This window comes from Pteropus medius, unplaced genomic scaffold (assembly GCF_902729225.1).
Source record: "Pteropus medius unplaced genomic scaffold, Ma_sr-lr_union100, whole genome shotgun sequence".
In the NCBI taxonomy this organism is placed as follows: Eukaryota; Metazoa; Chordata; class Mammalia; order Chiroptera; family Pteropodidae; genus Pteropus; species Pteropus medius.
This window is the reverse complement of record NW_024349800.1, coordinates 62,415,683-62,438,143: the sequence shown is the minus strand read 5'-3', so window position 1 is coordinate 62,438,143 and position 22,461 is coordinate 62,415,683. Positions and strand designations below refer to the sequence as shown.

General features: G+C 37.8%; 1 protein-coding gene across 4 annotated transcripts in view; it reads left to right on the top strand.

Annotated features, from left to right (window-relative positions):
- ALG9 (ALG9 alpha-1,2-mannosyltransferase) overlaps positions 1–8,503 on the top strand; it is a 77,902-nt gene extending 69,399 nt beyond the window's left edge. For all 4 annotated transcript variants that reach the window (XM_039887883.1, XM_039887881.1, XM_039887880.1 and 1 more), the window contains exon 15: positions 8,264–8,503. In XM_039887883.1, the coding sequence (XP_039743817.1) occupies positions 8,264–8,387 (124 nt within the window). In that variant the 3' untranslated portion in view covers positions 8,388–8,503. The remainder of the gene's footprint in view (positions 1–8,263) is intronic.
- The last annotated feature ends 13,958 nt before the right edge of the window (positions 8,504–22,461 follow it).

The window sequence follows — 22,461 nt, the reverse complement described above, 5'->3', positions numbered from 1 at the left end:
CGGAGCATATTATACCTTCATGTCCAAGTAGCTATCAGATGGGGAAAATAAAAACACGTGAAGAGCATTTCCCAAGCAGCCTTGGTGGGACTGAAGGTCAGAAAACAGCCAGTTGCCTAACAGCAGTTCTTTCTCAATTCCCTCGTGAATTTTGGCTAAAGGTGGCTGGTCAAGAGGTTGTTGTCAGGTGATTGATCCAGGGCCATGAATCAGTAAAGTGATTCAGTCGTAAACCAGTTGTGCAGTGCTGTGATTCCACTTTGTGCCTCAGCAAACTTCCAAATCATTACACAGTATGCATCTTTGGACATTGCTACCAAATAGTCAGAACTGTGTCAATCAAATGTCAAGGGTCTGTTGGGCATGCCTGCCAAAAATAAAGTGTCATTTTGGTCACATGGGTAATGGTGATTGAGCAAATTCTGTGTAAACTGAAACCTGGAGGTTGCTTGACCTTTTGCATTAATATTTTCTTTGCTAATAGAGATGCCCTCCACATGTCACTTGTGATCTAACATCTCATAGTCCACTGCAGTTTCCCCCTCCCCCCACCATATGCTGTAGACTCCTACTTTGCTCTGATGGCTTTAGGACTGAATTTGAGGGGAGGGGAGAAGAGGAAGAAGAGCTTCATGTTATTTTTGATATTTCCTTTTCCTTGTGGATGATGAATATCACCAGAAGTGAGGGAGGTAAACTAATACTCTGATTTAAGAGTTAAAGCATAGTCATTCATTCATTCACAGATTGTTTCTTGAGCAATTTTCGTGTGACTGCTCTAAAAGTTGGAGATATAGCAGTTAGACAGGTAAAGCTCTGTCTTTAGGGGACTGATATTCCATTAGAGTATAACATATAGCATGTAACTCCTATGTCCATTTCTCTTTTGTGTTATGAATGTCACCTGTGTATTACTTATTGACCGTTGGAGTAGCATCCCTCACCCCTCTTCTGGCTAAAGAATATTGAAGGACAGTCACATTTTTGCTGCATGCCAGCTTTTTGAGCTGTTCTTAAATTGCTTGATATGGTACTATAATTTGACTATGGCTAAGATTAAATCTTGAGGGAATTCTGATATTCTTGTCAGAACTGAAGATTGCCATGAAAGTCCAATTTTGTGCTGAAGGTTGTAGAAAGTCTGTCAGCTGAAATGTGAACTAAGTGCAAGAGAGAGAGAGAGAGGGAACTAGTTTAAAAAAGAGAGAACTGGCAATCAGCTTAGACTACAGGTTTACAGGAATATTAATATTTGAATAGATGGATGAATGGACGAATGGATGGATTGATGGATAAAAACAAAAGAAAACTTGAGTACTCTGACGTTTTCTTTTTAAAATGAAAAATTGACCCAGCATTTCCATTTGTGCCTGCTGAACTGGCGACATCAGGGACTGGCAGCCTGCCTTCCATTGACGTCAGCAAGAGCAGATTTAAATCTCCACAGCAGAATGCTCCCTAACCCTGATAAATAGGGCTGGTAATTGAATTAGAAAACATTCTGAGCAGTCAGCTAATTATGCTATTCAGGCAATTGCTTTGTCCAGTTCTGTTTCATCCTTGAATCGCTTGAGTGACTTGCTCACTGGGAGAGGAAGTATTTCATTTTCCATGATAGAGGCACATATTTCAAGTCCCTCTAAATTACACCGCCTGTGCTTCTCTAGGGCAATACTTTGGCATTTCACATTATGGCAGACATTGTTGTATGAGTTTTAATAGGCATTAGTTTTGTTCTAATTTGTGATTCAGTCTAATTTGTGATTCCATGTGTATAAATGTGTGCATACACATGTTATTCCAGTGCTTAACTGCTCTTTTCAAAGGCAAATAACCAATTTGATTTTCCTTTTTCCAGTAATAATACAATATTACATTTTAAAAGGCCCTAGTCATGTTTAACACAATAAAGCTATTGATGGTAAAGAAATTAACCTAGAATAGCAGCTGTAGTGTTAGAAATGAAGAATTCAACTCAACTTGTTCTTTTGGTTTTAAAAAAAAAAATCAGACTCTCCCCATCCCAGCTCAGTGGTATGTATATTGACTGTTTCCTCATTTCATCTTCTAGAAGAAATTAGTGGCTTTAGATATTAAAAAAGGATAATGCTATTCAAGATCACAAGCAAATCTCTAGGAGAAGAGGAGGTTCATCTTCTAATAAGGATTTTTCCAGTACCAAGCTCCGATGATACATAGATTCTTCTTAGCTTCTTCTTACATTTAGTCCCCACCTTTTATATAGTTTTGTGTTCGGGGTTAACTGGGAATGCCTCCTTGCTTCCTGAACACATTATCTAGAATTTGATGCTGAATTTCTTATGATTGTACACTGAGGAAGCATGACAGAGTCAGGATGCTCCTTGCATCTCTTGATGTATCCAAGTCAGACCCATGTTTGTCCTTACCAAGGTGGTTATTCCAAACCACGCATTCAGTTGGACTTTGAATTCCTCATTGAGAGTAGGACCCCTCTCTGTCTATCATTGTATATCTGGTACTTAACACTGCTTGACAAGGTGTTCAGACACCTGTGGTTGAACTGAATTGAATTAAATTCAGATATCATTTGTATAAAATTACTCCCTTGCTCTCTTCATCAGTTTTTCCTTTCTTCCCTGCTTTCTTCCTTCCCTCCCTTCCAACCATCCATCCATTTCTATCCACCCAGTATTCGTTTTTCAGCACTTACTATGTGCCAGACACTATGCTATTGGTAAATAAAACAGACTTGGTCCAAGAAATGTGGGGATTGGGCGGTGGGGGGCAGACAATCAGTAAGTTAACCAACAAATAAATATATAATTACCAATTATGAAGTATAATGAAGAAACACAGAATACACTGAGTTTAATTGAAATGGAAAGCTGGGGTTTCCTAGGATGGTTGAAAGACCTCTCAAGGGTAATTTTTAGGATAAGGAATAAAAAGTAGAATTGATTTAGTAATAAAAAATGAGATGGAAGAGTGTTCCTGACAGGGAAAGCATATGCAAAGGCCCTAGAGTAGGAAAGAACTTGTAACTTTGAGGAACTGAAAGGAGGCTGGTATGGACAGAGTAGTGGGCAAGGAGGAAAATGGCGGTGGGACAAGTAAGCAAGGGCTAAATCTCCTAGGACCTTGTAGGCCATGAGAAAGAATTTGGATTTTATTCCAGTGGTTCTCTAGTTGCTGCTGAGTGAACAGAGAGCATTTAATCTAAGATGCCTGTGGATTTGGTTAGAAGGGCAAGTTGCTCTTCTTGCTTAGCGTACCTTGGAATGTTGGATAGGTAAAATAATAGTAAATGCTTCTTCCAAACCTATGCAATCCTCAGTATCCTCTGTTTTGAATGTGTACATTATCACTTTGAACTTCTGTATCAGCTATTTAGTATTTGGTATTAAATTATGGTTACATATTATTCATATTCTGTTTTTCCGGACTGGATTATTAGCTCTTTGAGAACAGAGACATTTGTGTCTTCAGGGCCAGCATACAAAGCCTTGCACATAGTAAACACATAGGGTTTGTTGTTTGTTTATTTTAAGGATTTGAGATTTCCTTCACTTAAAAATTTGTCTACTGGTTTTAAAAAATAATTATAATTAGATATTTCACCTACTTTTTTATATGTTTGGAATTTTTTATTGTAACAAATGGAAAGCAAAGTAGGTTGTAAAAAAATAAGCACTATGGTGTAAAGTACAAAATAAAAATCCTCTGCTATATCATAGAGACTGCATAATTTTTAATTGATATTGCTAAAATTGCCTGTGTCTGTGCAATTTTCCACTTTCAATGGCAATATTTGTTCCCTGATTTCTCACCAGTATTTGATACTATCAGACCTTTTAACTTTTCCAAACCTGAGTATTGAAAAATTATATCTAGATGTAATTTTCCTGATTACTGGGAATAGTGGACATTATTTCATATGTTTATTGGCCATTTACCTTCCTTTTCTCTGTTCATATCCTTTGTCATTTTTTTTTGAGTTGTTTGTCTTATTGATTACAGGAACACTTTATACAGTCTAGATATTAATCCTGTGTTACATATGTTGTAAATATTTTGTCCCAATCTCCTTTATCTTTTTACCTTTTTTCAGCTTGCCTTTTTCATTCAACAATAATGTATGGTGGCCCTTCTTCTATTTCAGGGCAGTCAGTATTTTTGCTGATGCTATGTACCATGAAGAAGCCCAAGATGGTGTTCTGAAATATCTTTTAGAACTTTTTGGCATGATCTATCAGCATACTGGGAAGAAGAGTCATCACTGTTTACTGACTTGGCCCAATAGACACTTTTTGTTTTTTATATTTTTAAAATATTTTATAAAATAAAGATAAAAAGATAGTGTAAAAATCACTTCATTTGAAATTTTAATAATAATTTAGATGTAGCAACCCCAAGTCTTTATTTCGTGTTCTTCTGGTTTTGAAATGGACACCTCTGAGTGCAGCTAACTGCTCGTCAGCTGTTATGCATGAACCTGGAATGTACCCATCTTGAAAATACTGATTCCTTACTTCAGATCTATCTCTAATAGGTTCTAGCTTATTACTGCCAGTTGTTCTTGCACCTATGTCATCAAAGTGCAAAATTTGAAGAATTTTTTGAAAGCTTTAATGATTTATAATTTTGTCAAAGAGAGGACAGCTATCTTTTTTGCTCTGTAATTTGAACGTTTTTATTTTTAGTTTTATAAACACCAATTAAAGTGATCAATCCATTGAATTTTTTTTCTTTGTCATCTATATCCTTCCAGTCACTTTTGTATATGGAACCTGTCTTTAGCATTTGTCCGCTTATGAACTGTATCTAATAAATTTTGACACACAGACGTAAAAGGTGAAAGAATATGGTTATATTCCCTTTTAGCATAAGAGGATGGTATAGGTTCGTGTTGCAAAATATTGCATGATGAATTCTTTCCTGTTAAAGGACTGACTGAATGAGAATGCCTTATTTCCTTTTTGTTCTTAGAAACATATTGTTCACTCATCAGTTCTTGAGTTTGAGGAAATTCATCTAATATATTATCATCTGAAGACACACAGTCTGAAATTTTACTTAAATGATCAATTTTATCATCATCATTAGAGTCTCAAGTTCTGCTATTTGTCTCTTTGCATTCATCTATTTTGTCCAATAATTGTGAACTGTCTTTCAATTTTCTTCTCATTGCCATTATGGACAGAAAACGTAAAAATTCTGAATTCTCAACTGTGTTCAATGAAAGCTAAAAGCAGCCTATGAAGATAGTCTCCAGTCTTTTATACCTTATTTAAAGATGATGTAATACTTTGGGAAATGCTGTAAGAAAATCGAAGGATAATATAATAGTGATTATTTCACTTTTGTATTATTTTTTGGCAATTTCATCATTTTCCTTTTTCTTTCCCTTATTATTCCTTTTCTGTATTATTTTAGTCTTTTTTTATACAAAAAAGTATAGTTGTAAATAATCCAAGATACAGAAAAAAATAAGACCACTGAGAACCTATATATAGCTTAAATTTATAAAAGATTACAATGGATCTATGTAGTAATTACAAGATAGAATGAGTTTTATTCTATTTTTTAAAATAAACATAATTTCTCTTTGTTCTTTAGACTCAAAAAGAATAAAATTATGAAATAACAACCCTTCCAAAAAGTAACGAATTGTTCCAAAAAGAAAGTTAAAAACTTAATTTGGGCCCAGTTGGCCTAATGTTATACCAAGGACTGAGCTGATTGGGAGTATATGCTGACTATATTAATGGAGTTCTATTGCAGAGTCAACTGGAATGGAAATGACCATTAGTTTTAGCATTTCTTTACCACATTTAAGCTTGCAGGAGTTTGCTCTGGCTTACAGCTTTCTGTTCTGACCTTCCCCTTATCTGAACAGCATGGACAGAAAGAATACATTAACTTCTTTTTAATGGAGGCGGGTGCTTCTTCCTCCTGTTTCTCTTGTTTGCGAGAACCCTGCTTTATTTTGTGTGTCTCTTTTCTAAGCCTCTTTTCTCTATCAAAGCCCTTGAGCTGTTAGCTTTTTAAGTGAAGTGCATCTCTGTTGAGCACAGAGCGCTGCCAGTGTCTCAATTGGGAAGGATCTCTAAGAGGTGTGTATGCCAAGCACGATATCATTGTGTGCAGGCATTGCAGGAGTCTGCCAAACCCAGGGGTAGGCTGCCAGTACAAATGCCACGTTGATATGACATTTACAAGTTTAGAATCTGGAAAGGGACTGGCAATGAACACCCTTCAGCTACCTCATTTAGGGTGGCAGTAACTAGGCCAACTTTTGATTTTTAGATTCAGAAATCACAGTCAAGCAGTAATATTTGATATAGAATTTGAAACCACCACTGCCACTTTTTTAAGGAAGTGATGAAGCCTGTTAGCCTGTTCCTGGGATGTAGCATAACCATAATAGTTGAGTACAGAATTTAGACGCAAATCTGGATTTAAATGAGGGCTCTGTCACCTACTGCGTGACCCTGAGCAATTTACTTAATCTATGTAAGCCTCAGTTTCCCATCTATAAAATAGAGATAATAACATCACTTTCCTCCTGGGGTTATTAGATGAATTGAATAATATCTTTAAAAGTGTAAGCACTTTTCCCAGTGCTTGTTCAATGCTAAGTGTTCGATAAATGTGAAGTATTTTTCATATTCTTCAGAAACTCATAATAAGAAATCAGGTTTCCAGCTGTTCCTATATACTTTTTTAAATTTTATTTTATTAGTTTCAAGTATAGAGTACATTGGTTAGACATTTATATAGTTTATAAAACAATCCCCCTAATTGCTTTTTCTCCCCTCCGGCTCTCCACCTAGCCATTACATTAATGCTAACTGCATTCCCTGTCCCCATCCCCGTGACCATCTATCAACTACTAATTCGTACTTCTTTAACCCTTCACCCCATTCTCCCAGCCCTCCCCAAGCTCCCTCCCCTCATCTCCATCACCAAATTGTCTTCTGTATTTGTGAGTCTGTTTTTGATTAGTTTGTTCTTTTTGTTCCTTAGATTCCACATATAAGTAAAATCATATGGTATTGATCTTTGTCTGGCTTATTTCACTCAGCATAATAACTTCTAGGTCCATCCATGTTGTTGGGAAAAGTAGGATTTCATTTTTTTTTCATGGCTGAGTAATATTCCATTATATATATGAACCATAACTTCTTTATCCAGTCTGTTGATGGGCTTTTAGGTTGTTTCCATATCCTGGCTGTTGTAAATTGTGCTGCCATAAATATTGGGGTGCACAGATCTTTATGAATTATTGTTTTGGTTTTCTTTGGATAAATACCCAGAAGTGCAATTGTTGGGTCAAAAGGCATATCCATTTTTAATTTTTTGAGAAACCTCCAGAGTGTTTTCCATAGTGGCTGTATCAATTTGCAATCCTATCAACAATGTATGAGGGTTCCTTTTTCTCTGCATCCTTGCCAACACTTATTCTTTGATTTATTGATGATAGCCATTTTGACAGGAATGAGGTAATAGCTCATTGTGGTTTTAATTTGCATTTCTTTGATGATTAGTGACCTTGAGCATCTTTTCAAATGTCTATTGGCCATCTGTATTTTTCCTTTGGAGAAGTATCTGTTCAGGTCTTCTGCCCCTTTTTTTAACTGGATTGTTTGTTTTTGTTGGTTAGCTGAAAGAGTTCTTTATATATTTTGGATATCAGCTGTTCCTATATTTTAATAACATATATATATGTTATTACATATATATATATATATATATAAATAACCTCCCAGGGACATTCACGACATGAGCTTGTGTGTAAGACTCTCTTTGACTAACAAATTGCTGAAACACTACTCACAGGAAGCCTAAAGCATAGATTTCTTTACTTCTTGTAGGAGAATTTAGAGTTGGACTCAGGATCATTTCAGCATTTGGCATCTCTAGTTTCTTAGATGTAGAAACCATTGGGTATTAAGAATTTATTTCAGTAATAGCAGTCCTTTGATTGGCCTGGAACTTGTTTATGGTATATTCTAATGCAAAGTGAAGACCTAGAGCTATTTTGAAGTATGTACTGTGGCTTGATAGGGAGACTGTCTTTTTGGTGCGGGTAACAAGGTGTTTGGTTTTGATGAAGTCCTTTATAATGATCTAGTAGCTAAACTACAGACTTTTCTGTGCTGCTTACATAAAATATAATCCTCACTGTAGCACTTAGCTTATTTCCTTTAATCATTTTCAGTACTGTTAGTAAATTCTCTCAAATGATAAAATCCTGTCTTTTTTTCCCCTCCCTTTTCAGATCTTCAAAGCTGCTGCGGGCATTTTACGTGCCTTTCCTGTCTGATCAGTATACAGTGTATGCAAACTATTCCATCCTCAAACCCCGGAAAGCAAAGCAAATCAGGAAGAAAAGTGGAGGTTAGCAAAACACGCCTGCGGCCCTAAAGGACAACCATCCTGTTAACCAGAGATTCCACTGACAGGACTCCTCCATGTCGTCATCTCTTGTAACATTTCTAATAAAGGCCATCTGACACAAGTGCTGGAATCTGGGTGCTTTGGGCTAGTCAAAACCAATCACATTCACTTCTTGCCCACATCTCTGTTCTGCATGTAAACTTTCTGCAGCTAGGCTATTGAAGTAGAGTGCATCTTTTGAGCATAGAGCACTGCCAGCATCTCTAAAGTCCCGGTAGATATAATTCTCCACATCTCACTGTTTTTCTGCTGTTCAATCATTTACTAGACGAGAGGAGAGCTGACCAACTCACAGGAAGAACTGAAAATCTCTGAACTGGTTGGCTGAGTTAAGCTGTTCTCTACACTCTGGCTTGGCATCAAGAACTAGCAAGCCTCCCTTAGGCCATATGGACTTCTCCACCAAAGCTGTTTGGCAGCTCCTAGCAGACCTTCCTGTTCAAATCCTAGTTCTGAAAATGAGCACAGCCTAGTCACCAACCTCCCTGTCCTTTTCATGTCTAGCAAGACAGCTTCTTTAAAGTACTTTACAGGACTAGGGCCCTGTCCTACAGATATCTCAGGCAAAAGGTAACTATTTGAGGAACTGTGACACAATTTCACTGCATAAGATGCCTTTTATCTTCATTTTATTTCCTTTACAACAAATTGTAACTATATAGTTTGTTGTTGTTGTTGATGTTTTAGCATGCTGTTCCTTGAATTCAAGACTTCTCTGTATAAAGGTATCAACAGATCGGACTATAATTATACAAGACATATAAGGAGAATATTAATTCTATCAGTTGGTAGATTTGGATGACATCACATTTTTAAGTAATATATTCTGAAGAAATTGAGAATTTCCCTTTTTTAAACAACCCTAGTGAAAAAGACCAGTGTATATTTATAGCACCCATTTTTGAGTCTGTATATTACAAAGCACATTCTGCATGGGGCACTTCTCATCAAATAGGCAATTATAAAGACCTAATTAAAATGTAATAAGTACTATTACTTTACCTTTACATACAGTATTTCATAGTTTACAAAGCATATTCATGTAATCTCATTTGATCCTCAATCACAATGTGAGGTAGACAAAACAAGTGGTTTTATCTTCATTTTACAGATGAAGAAACTGAGACTATAGAGGGGAGGTAAAGTGACTTGCCCAAGGTCACATAGCCAGTAAGTAATAGCACTAGAACTAGAACTAGAACTAGGTTGCATAACTTCTCACTAGTGCTCTTCTGTATTTCCTCACATGACTATGAAAACATTACTTGAAAGAATGATGAGGTCAGCCAGAGACCTGATTGACAATGTAACTTTCTATTTTCAGGAAGAATTTTATCTGCATTTCCTTGAGTTCTTTGGGACCTCTGGTCTGTTGGTTAGGCCATCACAGCAGTGCTCTTTGGTACAGCTTGGCTGGTGGCAGGAAAGTGGTGCTCATGTTTGAAAGTCATGCTTCTTTGTGGCCCCACAGGATCCAACATCAGTTCCACTTCTGTAGTCAATCTGAGGTCACTTTATAAGTGCCTTATTTCCCTAAGGGTAATTGTGTCTAGTATCTGCAAGTAGGTCGAAGATTCAGAATTTTTCAGAGTTTCCATATTTTATTTTTCAAATAGAAGGGCTTTTTAATAGGAAATGATCCCAAGAGAGGAGAAAATAAATGATTAGGGAAGAAATAGCTAGTCGCCATATAAAAAAGTCTCCTTTTTGGGATCCCTCTAAAGGAATATCTGGGTTGAGACTGAAGCACTGGAGATGTAATAGGTCTAGACAGTGCAGAATGATAACGGGAATGAAGGTAAACTAAGATCCTACTTGCTGCTTTAAAGATTTCTGACATTTAATTCTCAGTACTTGATTACTGTCTTCCAGATATTGGCACATTTCATCTGACTACAGGATAGAGAATTTTCAGTGAAATATCTTGTCATACCTGCATTAATAGTGTACAGTCCTTTACTGTGGTTAAAACCCTGTACTTTTTGCAGAGGTAAATAAGAGTTCAGTAATGAAGGTCCATGATGAGTGGCTTTTTTTCTAATCAGAGTGAGACAGTGCTGTTCTGTTTTATCATCTTGCATGTTAAAAAAGCCTTCTGAGCAAGAACTTACTATAATATAGCACAAAAAGTTATTGATCCAGTGATTCCTTGGGAATATCAGTTCTATCCCTTTTAAAACTTGGTTTTGGTTTTGTCTGTTCTATGTATTATCTTTAGTCAGAGCACAGTCAGTTGCACCATGCCAAATGTTATAGGTAAGGGATAGAAAAATGAATGGTTTTTTGTTATAAAGGTGTTTTTTGTGGGATATTATACAATGTATTTAAAAATCTCCATCTCAGCAATCCAGGGAGGTTAGTTTTGCCTAGGAAAAAGATTTTCAAAACATCTGGTCAGTGTAGCATTTCTCCTCCAGAGAATCAGTGATCATCAAGGCTGACTGCTCACTGTGAGGATAAAGTATCCGAGGTATTTATTTCTCCATAGGTTGTTGAGTATCAAGGAATGAAGGACTACAGATCGTTCGTAATAACCTTCAATTATGGAGCTGAGTGAAGGAGTGAGTGTACTTTGGAATACCAGGGCTCTCTCATCTCCAGATCTTAAGCACACTTAACCCCAGACACCAAATCCCATTACTAAACCAGACTGTCTAGTGAACATCTATTATCAAAGTTTACCTGTCACCTGGTAGGTGTCATCTGATAAGAAAGAAGACTGGTCATTTTAATCTCTTGGGATAATCACAGAGAATTGAAGCCCATAGTCTTTATCACCGAATTCAAGTTTAGAAACGCTGTTTTAAAGTTGTTCTTGATCTCACCCATTTATTTGGGTCATTTTTCCTAGCTTGGAATTTTGGGCAAGAACCTCGAATACTCCATGTGATTCTGCAGCATTAGATCCGGAGTGACCGTACAGGCAGAGCACCCATGGCAATCTTTTCTTGTGTTTTACATTTCATGGAATTTTTTGAAATAACTCACTGTGATTGTGCCATCTTCTGGCCCAGTCAGGCAGCTCTGCTTTTAATTTGGTTAATTTTATTTTCTCTGAAGAGGCAAAAGAGGCACAGTTTAATCTTTGCCTCCACAGGCATATTAAAGCTCATGTGTTAATTCATTCTTACTCTCCTACATTAAATTAAATGCCTTGGGTAAATGGATAAATGGACATGTGCTCAGCTTTAATTGTTTTTGCAAGGGAAGATCAGACATCTGTATGGCATTGTTAGATTTCAGAGGCTCTCTGTTTCAGTAAATCTACATGAATCTTACCTTCAAATTTTCCAATATGTATAACCATGTGATTCATGCTGCAAATGAAATCAAGAAGCAGTACAGTGCTGAAGCAAGGCTATTGTCCAATTCATTTGTCTTCCTGATCCTCGTGCTTTGTTTCACGTGTCCAGTGTTTACATTGCATACTTGTATTTTCTGTGAAAGAAAAAAGTTAAATAAATCTTGGCAATTTGATTTCTCTTTTCTTAAGGTGATATTTTCTTTTGCTTTTAGCTTTTAAATCTTTCGTGGAGATTAGAAACCGAAGGATCTCAACTCCTTCCATCTATGCCATTCCCACCATTTAGTGTATCGACCTACCTTCTTTCTATAGGCCTGGTACCTCAAACTATTTATTCTCACAAATCTAGGAAGAAGCCTTCCTAGGGAACCCAGTGTGGGTTAATTTTATTTTATGGAAAAACCAAGTATAGTAAGAATTACTTAGTGTGTCAGTGTTGTACCTAAAAGATGGTTTCTGGGTTCATCTTAGGGTTTTGGATTAAGAATCTCCATCATGTGAGCATCTTAATATTCATAGAAATGTAGATCTAGTAATATCTAACATTTAGGTAATTTCCCCCTTTGTCAGGAGTTTTTAGGAGCTATAAAGCTTTTGTAAATGAATTCTTAATATCATCTTATACCTTGCACCTTATAGCCAATAACTTCTGGTAGCCATCTGGTTTTATGCCATTGGTTGTCAGTTTTCTTCCTTTAGGACCCCAAATACCCATGAAACTTAGTTTGATTTTTTTCTCCCAAGTTGTTTTAGAGAAAGATGCTTTATTAATAGCATTGTTTTCCCCTGTCTAGAAGGGTCAGCCTCTGTGTTTGTTACTTGTAGGGCCAACTTGAGTCTCTCTTCTAACAAGCCGTACTAGACTTCAGATCTCTGTGATCACTTCCTCTCCTTAACCCCTTGAGTACCTAGTATCCTTACTAATGGCCTAGAACCTTAACATGTTAACCTTATAAACCCGTCTCTCAAGAGTATTGCTGGCACCTCTAAGGGCAAAGACTATGTCATACTTCTATGTATTCTCAGTGTTCAACACGGTTCCCTAAGTATGTCGGTTCTGTATACATTTATTGAAAATGAAGAAAGAAAAGTAAAAAGAAACCTGCAACTAATATGCAGCTGCTGCTTTCAGTTTGGCAGATTTCTAGACAACAGAAAATACAGGAAGTCATGAATCCTATAATACTCAAAGGATAATTTGGAAGATGTGAGTGAGGTTTGATATTGTTTGTGTATATTCTAGGAATTCCGAATTATACAGGTTTTCACACAAAGGCAGATTCCTCAGAATCTAAAAAGAAAGATTAGGCACCTTTACTGAAAGTTTCTATTATTACTTGATTTCAGAGGGCCAGAATTACCCCAGGAGACCTTCTGAATGATTTGGGCCAGAAAGCCTCTCCTCCAGGTGTGAGGAAATGCTCTGATCCTACCAACCACATACCCTGCCAGGAAGAAGAAATCTGATTACAAGATGACTTTGTAGTGATACATTCAAATTCAATAATTTCAAGTGGCAAGTGATTTTTTTTTAAAACTGAAAGCCGTTTTTTTCTCTCTAGTTATGGAGTTCATCGTAGACCTGACATTGAAACAAATCGTAACCAACAGATTTGATAAATGAAAGAAATTCAGATGGGAATGTGAGATTACATAATTGTAGTGACACAGACAGACTGGGAACTCCTATTGTAGCTTCTTAGAATAAATAATTGTGATTAAATTACCAATTGGTTTAGCATTTTACTTGTGAGCATTTTTTTTTAAGTTAAAGAGATTTTTAGATAGCTTCATAAAACACTTCAAGATGGTAGGATTTTTTGGTTTCGATTTTGCTTCTAGTTTCTGGGCTGCATGTTCTGTCCTTACATGCTTGGAAATAAAAGTATAAACCAAGCAACTCCTGATGGTCCTAACAGCAAAGAGATTCTATAAGTTAAACTTCTTCTGACAACAGTATTTTACAGTCCTACAACCACAGATTCCAGCCATTACCTGCCTTACAAGCGTTCTCTTTGACCTTCATTTGCCTGCAAAACCAATATTTGGCAACTGGTGCCATTGACCTATAATTCGCCATTTTAGCTCTTGAGTCCCAAGTTGCCCAATGAGAAGGGTATGCTTTTTGGTCTATTGCTACCTACCTCAGCGGCATTGTACTCTGGAAGAGAAGTGACCTATGGAGCAGGGATTCTCAACAAGGGCTGCATGAGAGAATCATCTGGGGATTCTTTAAAATATAGCCACTATTTGCTTGATATCGTCTCCCCGCTCCCTCCCCCCGCCACACGCCGCCCGCCCCTGCCAAGGAATTCTGAGTTAGTGGCCTGGGATGGGTCTAGACCTCTATTTTAAAAAAACTCCCTAGATGATTTTTATAATAACTGAGCTATTGATATTAGGGAATGGAAGGCAAATACTAAAGATCAAAGATAAGTAGGCAAAATGTTCGGTGTCCTTTTCCAATTACAACTCTTGGCTACCAAAGTCTCCATCTAGGCCTCTTCCCCTCCCCTTTGTTTTACTTTTTCCAGCCTATGAAAACTTTCCTGCCCTGTCTCCCATTCTTTCTGGGAAACAATTAACTAATGTGGTACTGAAGTATACTAATGGATGTTAATAATTTACTATAGCTCTCTTCCCATTGATCTTCTCATCTCAGTACATCTGAATGATAACTCATCTGGAAAAAAAGGAGTGGCTAATTTTGGCAATTTTCAGACCCATTCAAGCACCATTTTTATTTATCAGGTGATAGGGGAAAGTTCGAGCAGGCAGATCCAACCTTCAGGAAGGCTGCCTGGCCTTTATGTTCAAACTCTATTGATGGTCACTGCTTGGCCTACTTAGATAAGGACCTGTGGCTGTCTTGAGTAAGAGAATGAAAAATAAAATTTGTGAAGGCATTAGGCCGTCCTGGTTAGGATACGCTGGGGGAGCCCACTTTGTAGATTTTATATTCTTTGCTCTGTTTATTTGAGACAAGTACAGTGAAGACTCCCCCTTTGTTATTTTGCCACTGGTCTTATGCAGAGCTTCCCTGGAGCTGCTGCTATGCGCCTCAGACATGAGAGCGAAGGTTAATCTCATTTTGAGAGAAATGACCTGAAATGTGTTCACTCAACCAACAAGAAAACACCATGTATCATTCAGGAATTGGTCTTGCTTCTTTCTTGTTGCCGGATTAACAATACATCTCTAAGCCTCCCTGGTATTTCCTATAATATGTTCTCTTTTTTTTCTTACAGTGAAATATTTGTAGAGTTATGTAGAAAAGGAGCTAGATTTACGGCACTGCAGTATAAAAGAATCTTATGAATTTTTTTTTTTTTTAACTCATTCCTGTCTTTCCCTGGGCCTTTTTCTTTACTTGTGTCCCCACTTATTACTAGAGATAGTATGAAAAATAGCACCAAAGTTTAAGTTTGTCGCCATGTTGTTTTGGTTTTGTTTTTGTTTTACTTCCAAGCCTTACTCTTTCTGAAAACTTCTTGAGGCCTTGTCTAAAGTGCCATCATAGAGACTTCCCCAATGACCAGCAGAGGGCAGCCTATTCTCCCTGAAAATTTCAGGATCCAATTAGTTTCAGTATTTACTGTATTTTTGGTGTCGAAATTCCAGTGTAAATTGAAATATCTGCGTTGCATTTCTCTAGAATCTTTATTTTTGGTGTCGAAATTCCAGTGTAAATTGAAATATCTGAGCTGCATTTCTCTAGAATCTTTATCTCTACATTACGCTCTATATTGCTACAATTGCAAAAATTTCCTGGAGAAAACCATGCCTATAATTTATGGGAAATTGATCATCTATCACAATAGTGATAAATGATCCACAGGTCAATTCCCTGGTAATTTCAGTTCTATTTGACATGGACTTGAAGGTATTCATAGGTAATAAAAGATATGTGTTTGGTTGAAAGGAAAGCAGCTATGTTTAGGTGCAGTTACCAGACATATGTACATTTTCAAGGTCTCAAACATGAGCAAACCATGTCATACACAAACCATGTTAACTCTGCCTCTGCTAATTTATTTATATCATCAAAGGCACCACAAATGATATATAAATTGTTTAGGGTTCTCCCTTCCACCTGATGCCAACACATCTGTACATCTGCTAGCTCAACAGAAGGTAATAGCATTTAGCAGGGACTGAGCCCCTGTAAAGTAAAAGGCGTTGGACTACCTTTGATTGTTACTCATTCTTAGGTCATGGGGTGAAAGCAAACATTTGCAAAAGGAAGTAGAATTTGCATTTAAAAGTGTAGGGTACCCACCTAGACAGATTTAGGCCTTGAGGAATCCATAAGATCAGCTCTTTGATATAGGAGATTCCCTTTTTTATGGCTATAACATCTGAAAGACACGTCCTTTGAACTTAATCTTAGGGGAATGTATTGTGATTTGGGGATGTTTGTTGTTATTTTGGGGTGTGTTTCCGATTTTGTTTTTACACCCTCTAGATTGTCAGATTTGCCCTGTGGAGAAACAATATGAATAATAGCTACATTTATTAAGCACTTACTACATGTTATAAATGTTTCAAGTTGCTTTTTTTCCCCCACAAAATCCTTCTAATAACTGTATGAGGTCGATAACTATTATTATCCTCTTTTTAAAGATGGGGAAACTGATACTCAGGGATATTAAATATCTTGCCCAAAATCACCTAGGTAGAAGGTTGCAGACCTGAGATTTTTAACTCAAGCAGTCTCTCTGACTCCAGACTCTCTCTTCTTAACCATGACCTTATACTCCCTATTTCATGACCTCTTTGAAGTCCACAATCCTTGACTTCCTTTTTTGGATATTATGTTGAAGTATCTGGAATGATCAGATGGGCAGAGATAAGAGTAAGATCTAGTCAAAGTTGTTTCAATTTTTTTTTTTATCACCTTCTTAATCTGCTTCCAGTAAACACATCCTAGAGGGTTATCTAGGTAAAACAGAGTACTCAGATAATACATTCAGTCTTTGTAGGGATTTTTCTAGAACACTATGGGCCCCCAGCTAATTTTAATCACAGATCAGAAAGGGCCTGATTTCCTGTACTCCTAGATGTTAGTGGAAATTCCAGTTTCTGATTATAGTCCCAGCTGAATTTCTTCTGAGATGTGAGGGGCGTGTCCATGGGGCTTTGGTACCAGTTCTTTCTTACTCCTATGATCTTTTTCCTAACAGTTCTGCTAGGCAGATCAGAAAAGGAAATGGGAAAAAATACCATCTTCAGGGGACAGCACAGGGAAAAGCTTTCAGGGGACAAGAAATATTTTAAGTAATCCCTGCCTTCACTGAATCAAACCTCTATCTAACTGGAGTCTGGGGATAGTGTGCCCAGATGCTGAAAGCTACTTCTTCTGTTAGCTGAGTCTAGTACAAGACACGATGATAAGAGCTTACAAAAATAAAGGAGAAGAAGGAAATCTGGACTCTACACTGTGGACATAGCAGGGCTAGACAAGTGATAGCTAGCAGGAGGGGGTTACTGTACACATCTATGGATGCCACAGTCTATAGTGCGGTAACCAAGAGCCCAAAGGTTGTTTGAACATATTATCATTTTCATGGTTCAGAATTCAAAAAGCCTAAATGCAGTGTAGTATCTTGGATTGGGTCCTGAAACAGAAAAAAGACGTTAGTGGAAAAATGGGTAAAATTTGAGATCTTGAGTTTAGTAAATAGTAAAAAACAAAAGGACAAATGGATATACTGTACATTGAAAAATCTCCCTTCCATTTGTTTCCCAGGTACCCATTTTTCCATAATCAACCACTATAATTAGTCACGTGTGTCCTTCTAAAGATTTTTTTTAATACTTATAGAAGCACGGTTGTGTGCATTCTATCTTTAAAAAATGATAAGATACTATATATAGTTTTCTGGTACTGGCTTTTTAAAAAAAGCTCTTAAGGTATTTTAATATTACCTGTTTAGGAACAATCTATTATTTTCAAACATTTTTAGCTTAAATTACACTCCACAACTTCAATAACAGTGTGCACCTTGCTTTTTCACTTAACACTGTAACAAAGGGTTTTTGTTGAGCTGTGTATAGCATCTGGCAAGGTAACCAGGGTTCTGACCTAAAAACGTTTGAGCCCATAAACAGATCTCAAAGACCTAAAACTTTTGAGAAAGATTTGATCTCCAGGTTTGTTTGGCTTAAATCTACCCTAGTGGTTAGAGAAAGAACTTACTTTGCTCTTGGGGAATTGGGGGCCTGTATACCTTGAACATAGGTCTCCAGATGTTCTCATTCTGTGTTTGAACTGGGCACCAGATTCAGTGAGCCCTTGGTAGTCAATAATAGAAGCTCTAACATTTGTGTGGTACTTTCTACTTACAAAGAACTTTACATTATGGATCTTATTCCTCACAACAACCCCAAGAGAGAACTAAGGTAAGATTTGCCCTTATTTTACCAATGACAAAAACTTCTGGAAGGCCTGGAGTCAGGTCTTCTGACTCTAAATCATATACTCTTTTTCTTGTTTCACACAGGTCTTCTTTGTTGCCAAAGCTCAATTGATTGGAATGTTTACTTAACCTGTTTCTACTTCCTCAGTAGATAATAACTATTGCTGGGGAATATTTGAGGGCTTACTCTTGTCGGGCACTAATCTAAGCATTATATATGCATTACTTAATCTTAGCAACTATGTGACGTAAGATTGACAGTCCTGCTGTACAGATGCAGAAACCAAGATTCAGAAAGGATAAGTTATTTGCCAAGAGTCACACAAATAGTAATTGGTAGAGCTGGGATGTCAACCTATGTCTTCCTCACTCCAGTATATACTCTCTTGACCATTGTATATACCGCTCTGAATCAGAACTGACTGCCTCATTTCTTTGATTTGCTCTTACCAAGAATTCAAGCAAAGTTTTGCTCTGGAAATCTAATACCTTTCTATATATAGTGATAAACTGTAGCATAGAGTTAGGGGATGAAGAAGGCAGTAGTGATAATCCCTGTTCCACAGCTTCTTCTGATTCATTGTGTGACTCCAGGTAAAGTCTTTTTTCTCTCTATCAAGTATTCCCAGACATAAAAATGGGATTAAAATGTGGCCGCAAAGCAGAGAAAAGAAAATGTGAAATATTGAGGTGAAGTTGAGGGGTAAGTATTTGAGTCCCACAGAATGAAGACATTCTTTGTATAAATAGAAATTTGAAATGTCATTAATGTTATGTTGCTGCTTTGTAATGAATTAAATTCAGACCTGAAAATCGGTTTTCCAGCATCGTCTTGCTAAATGAAGGTAGTTGAAAATGCCTGCACGTGCCTCAGGTTTTCTGTGCATGAGCTGGGCCATTCACTTCTTTGATGACTTTTTCAATGGGACGACACTTCTGGATCTGCCCTGAATCACCTACATACAGTTTTTTCTCATACGCTGTGAGGAAGAGGCAAGCTTAGTAAGTGTGAAGCAAGAGGTCTGAGAGTGCAACAGTGATGTCATTCAGACTTGCTCAGACTGACCCTTTTCTATTATGGCACTGGGAGCTGTTAGAAGCACAAGAGTTGATGGCTGTTGATCCTATCTGTCTGTGCTTCTCCATATTCTAGATACTTCACCTGACAGGAACTGGGCAAATCTAACCTTGTCTTCCCTTGATTCGCTGAACGAGTGAACTGGATGTGGGTGTCAGAACTCAGTGCTTTTGTGCTGAGAACAGTCACATTGTTTCCTGACGGGTGCCTTAAATCCTCAACCTAATCTCAGCTGTTGTCTCTGATGCTCCCTGGTCATTAGTTTCTCCTGGTGTGTGTGGGATGTGGAGAGGAGACCCAGGGAACAATGGAGAGGAGAGGAGGATATGGAAACAGCTCAGTGCCACAGTACTATACTTGTAGAGCTTAGCTGACTTCTAGGAATCCAGCAAAAGATAGAGCATTTTAATCTGGCAAAAACCTCAGCTAACAGAGACAGAATTGTTTATTGATAAGCAGTTGTAGCTGTCATTTGCTTTTTCTGGTTAGAGGCAGCCTCCAAAGATTCTTTTCAGACTCTATCTGAGCAGATGTCTTTTTGTTGACATGGCAACCGTTTTTCCAGATGAACTTTTTAAATCAGTGACTTTTGAACATCAGTGTACATTAGAATCACCAGGGGTGCATGGTAAAATGTCCCACCTCATTCTCCAGGAATCTGATTCAGGAAGTCTGGGGTGGAGGCCAGAAATCTGCATTTTTAAACAAGCACCTTAGGTGATTCAGATAGTCAGTGGACCACACTCTCCACAGACTGTCTCAGATTTTGTTTCAGTTTCCATTTGGCCCAGCTTTTGAAATGGCCTCTTTCTGCTGGTCTGTTTTAATCACTTTATTGAAGGATTTATTAGCATCTCCATGTTTACTACCTGTTTTGTTCTCACATTACCACAGTAACTAGAAAGGAAACCAGAGGTGGTTAGCTCCATTTATTGAGGGTGAGGGGGTGGGAGGTGGGACTGAGGCACAGGGAGAGGTAAGTCACAATGAGTCAGAGACAGAGGTGGTACTTGAAGTCCAGAACTGATGACTCTCAAACCAGGCAATTTTCTGGGGCCTGTTTTCTCGGCTTGTGATTTCATATTTAATCATAGTTATTCCTTAAATGCCCAATTCATTGTGCTTGGGTAAGCAAAGAATATTTCAGTTCTAAACAAAATAGTTTAGTATCAATCAGTGTACTAATTTCTGTTTACCATATGAGGCTCCTCTAAGCTTGAGCTAATATCTAGATGATGTGTGGAACTGACAATGTGCTTCTCTCTGCACTTGCTTCCTTAATCATTTCTGAAGCCTTTTTTACAAATATAAAGGAACATTTTCTCTTCCTCATGCCAATAGGAACTCTCTCTGGCCTTGTTAAGTGGTAAAGTATTAAATCAGAAAACCTCTTAGCCCTCTGTTTCTCAAACTTGAGTAGTGTTTGGGTCCATTTCTAAAGACAAAAATATCTTGAAAACTCTCAAAGTTATTTTTATTACAATGTTACTTAGATTTACAAATATAAAGTAGAAATATGTTCTTTTTATTTATAGTTCTTATTCAACTAAAATACCAAAATAGATTTACAAATGAAATACAAATGAAACCAGAAAACTAATAGTATTCATATTAATGTCATAATAATTTAACATGACAAATGATGTATTTTGCTGAGACTATACTTTCCCTTGTATCGTGACTATGGTATTGCCTGTGAAATCTCAGCTTCTTATGAGTTCAACATGCCACCAAGTGACCTATCTCAATTTTCTCACTACTTTTCTGTTAGAACTACTGTGACTGTGCAGTCTCATGATGTCATTTGGCTTTCATTTTGTTCATGAAAACACTATTTTCTTTTAGCATCTACCTCTGTTCTTTTCTCATTATCCCAGCACAATAAAAGCAACACTGAAACACACATGCAAATGTAGTTGCTGAAATCGTGTGGCAACCCAGGTTATAAAATGGTCATTCAAATAATCCAAAATATGCTTAAGCAAATCTAAAAAATGAAAACAAAATTAAAACCCTAGAGAATACATCTACAGGCCTAATTTAAGAAATAGTGTTCGGGTTCACTGGTTCCCAAACTTTCACTACTATCAAACGCCCTATCTATTCTGTTTACTTCCAGGAACCCTATATTTGAAAAAAAGGTCTCCTAAATTGCATTTATTAATAATTTTAATTTTTATCAATCAGACACACAGAATTACCATTTCAGAGCTTGTGATAATCATATGTCGTTATTACTCTGAGCTGCTTATAGTCCAAAACAAACATAAAAGACAGGACATTGTAGTTATTCTGTGCGCCCCTAACAGGGGTAAATAAAAATTTTCCTTTGAGTTTTTAAAGAAAGAATTCCATACCCTCACCTCCTCCCACTGCTCCTTTGAGGACTCTTGTTGCTCCAGGGAGGCCAGTTTAGCTTTTCTCGTACAAGCAAAGTAGCCACTCCACCCAAGTAGAAAGGATTCAAGCTTGTCCTACTTTTGCTTGACTGTTGTACTTCTAGCACGCTAAAGACCTAAAAAACGGGAGGAAAAAAATACAACAGAAGGCACCATTCCAGTCCCAAACTGAAAAGAAACATAAAAACAAGAGAGCAGCATGTTTTTAACAGCTTGCATGAGGAAAGCGGAAAAAATATTGACTGGGGAGTTTGGACAGCACTGTTCATTTTCTCTCACCGCCCGCGTTATTTGCCTTACGAAGCACGAGCCAGATACACAATTCTGGCGCACAGGCCAAGGAAGAGGTGGAGGGGTTCTGTGGAGGCTTGAGGCTAGTGGGTAAATGAGGGCTGGAGACACAGTGGCTCAGAGCCAGGATGAAGTCAGGGGAGGCGCTAAGTCTTTTTTCCTCCTTGCCTTGGGCATCCTCCTTGGTCCTCCTGAGTCCTAAGAGGTCACAGCATAGATCACTCAGGTAGATAGATCCCTGACCCCTTCAGACTACCACGAGCAAGATGGATCCCTGCCCCTGTTTGTTTCGGCTGGGGAAAGGACGCGGGGGTTTCACTCGCTTTTACAGCCCACTTGCCTTCTGGAGTTCAGACCTACAGTTTTCGCAACGGGGGCCAGGCAGAGGCTTCCACCAACCCAATGGAAACTCGGCTCCCCAGCATCCGCGGAGCCGGAGCGCGGGACTCAGCTCTGCCTGCCTCGGCGCGGGGCGGGGCCTGGTCGCGGGGCGGGGCCTGGGTGCGGGGCGGGGCCTGGGCGCGGGGC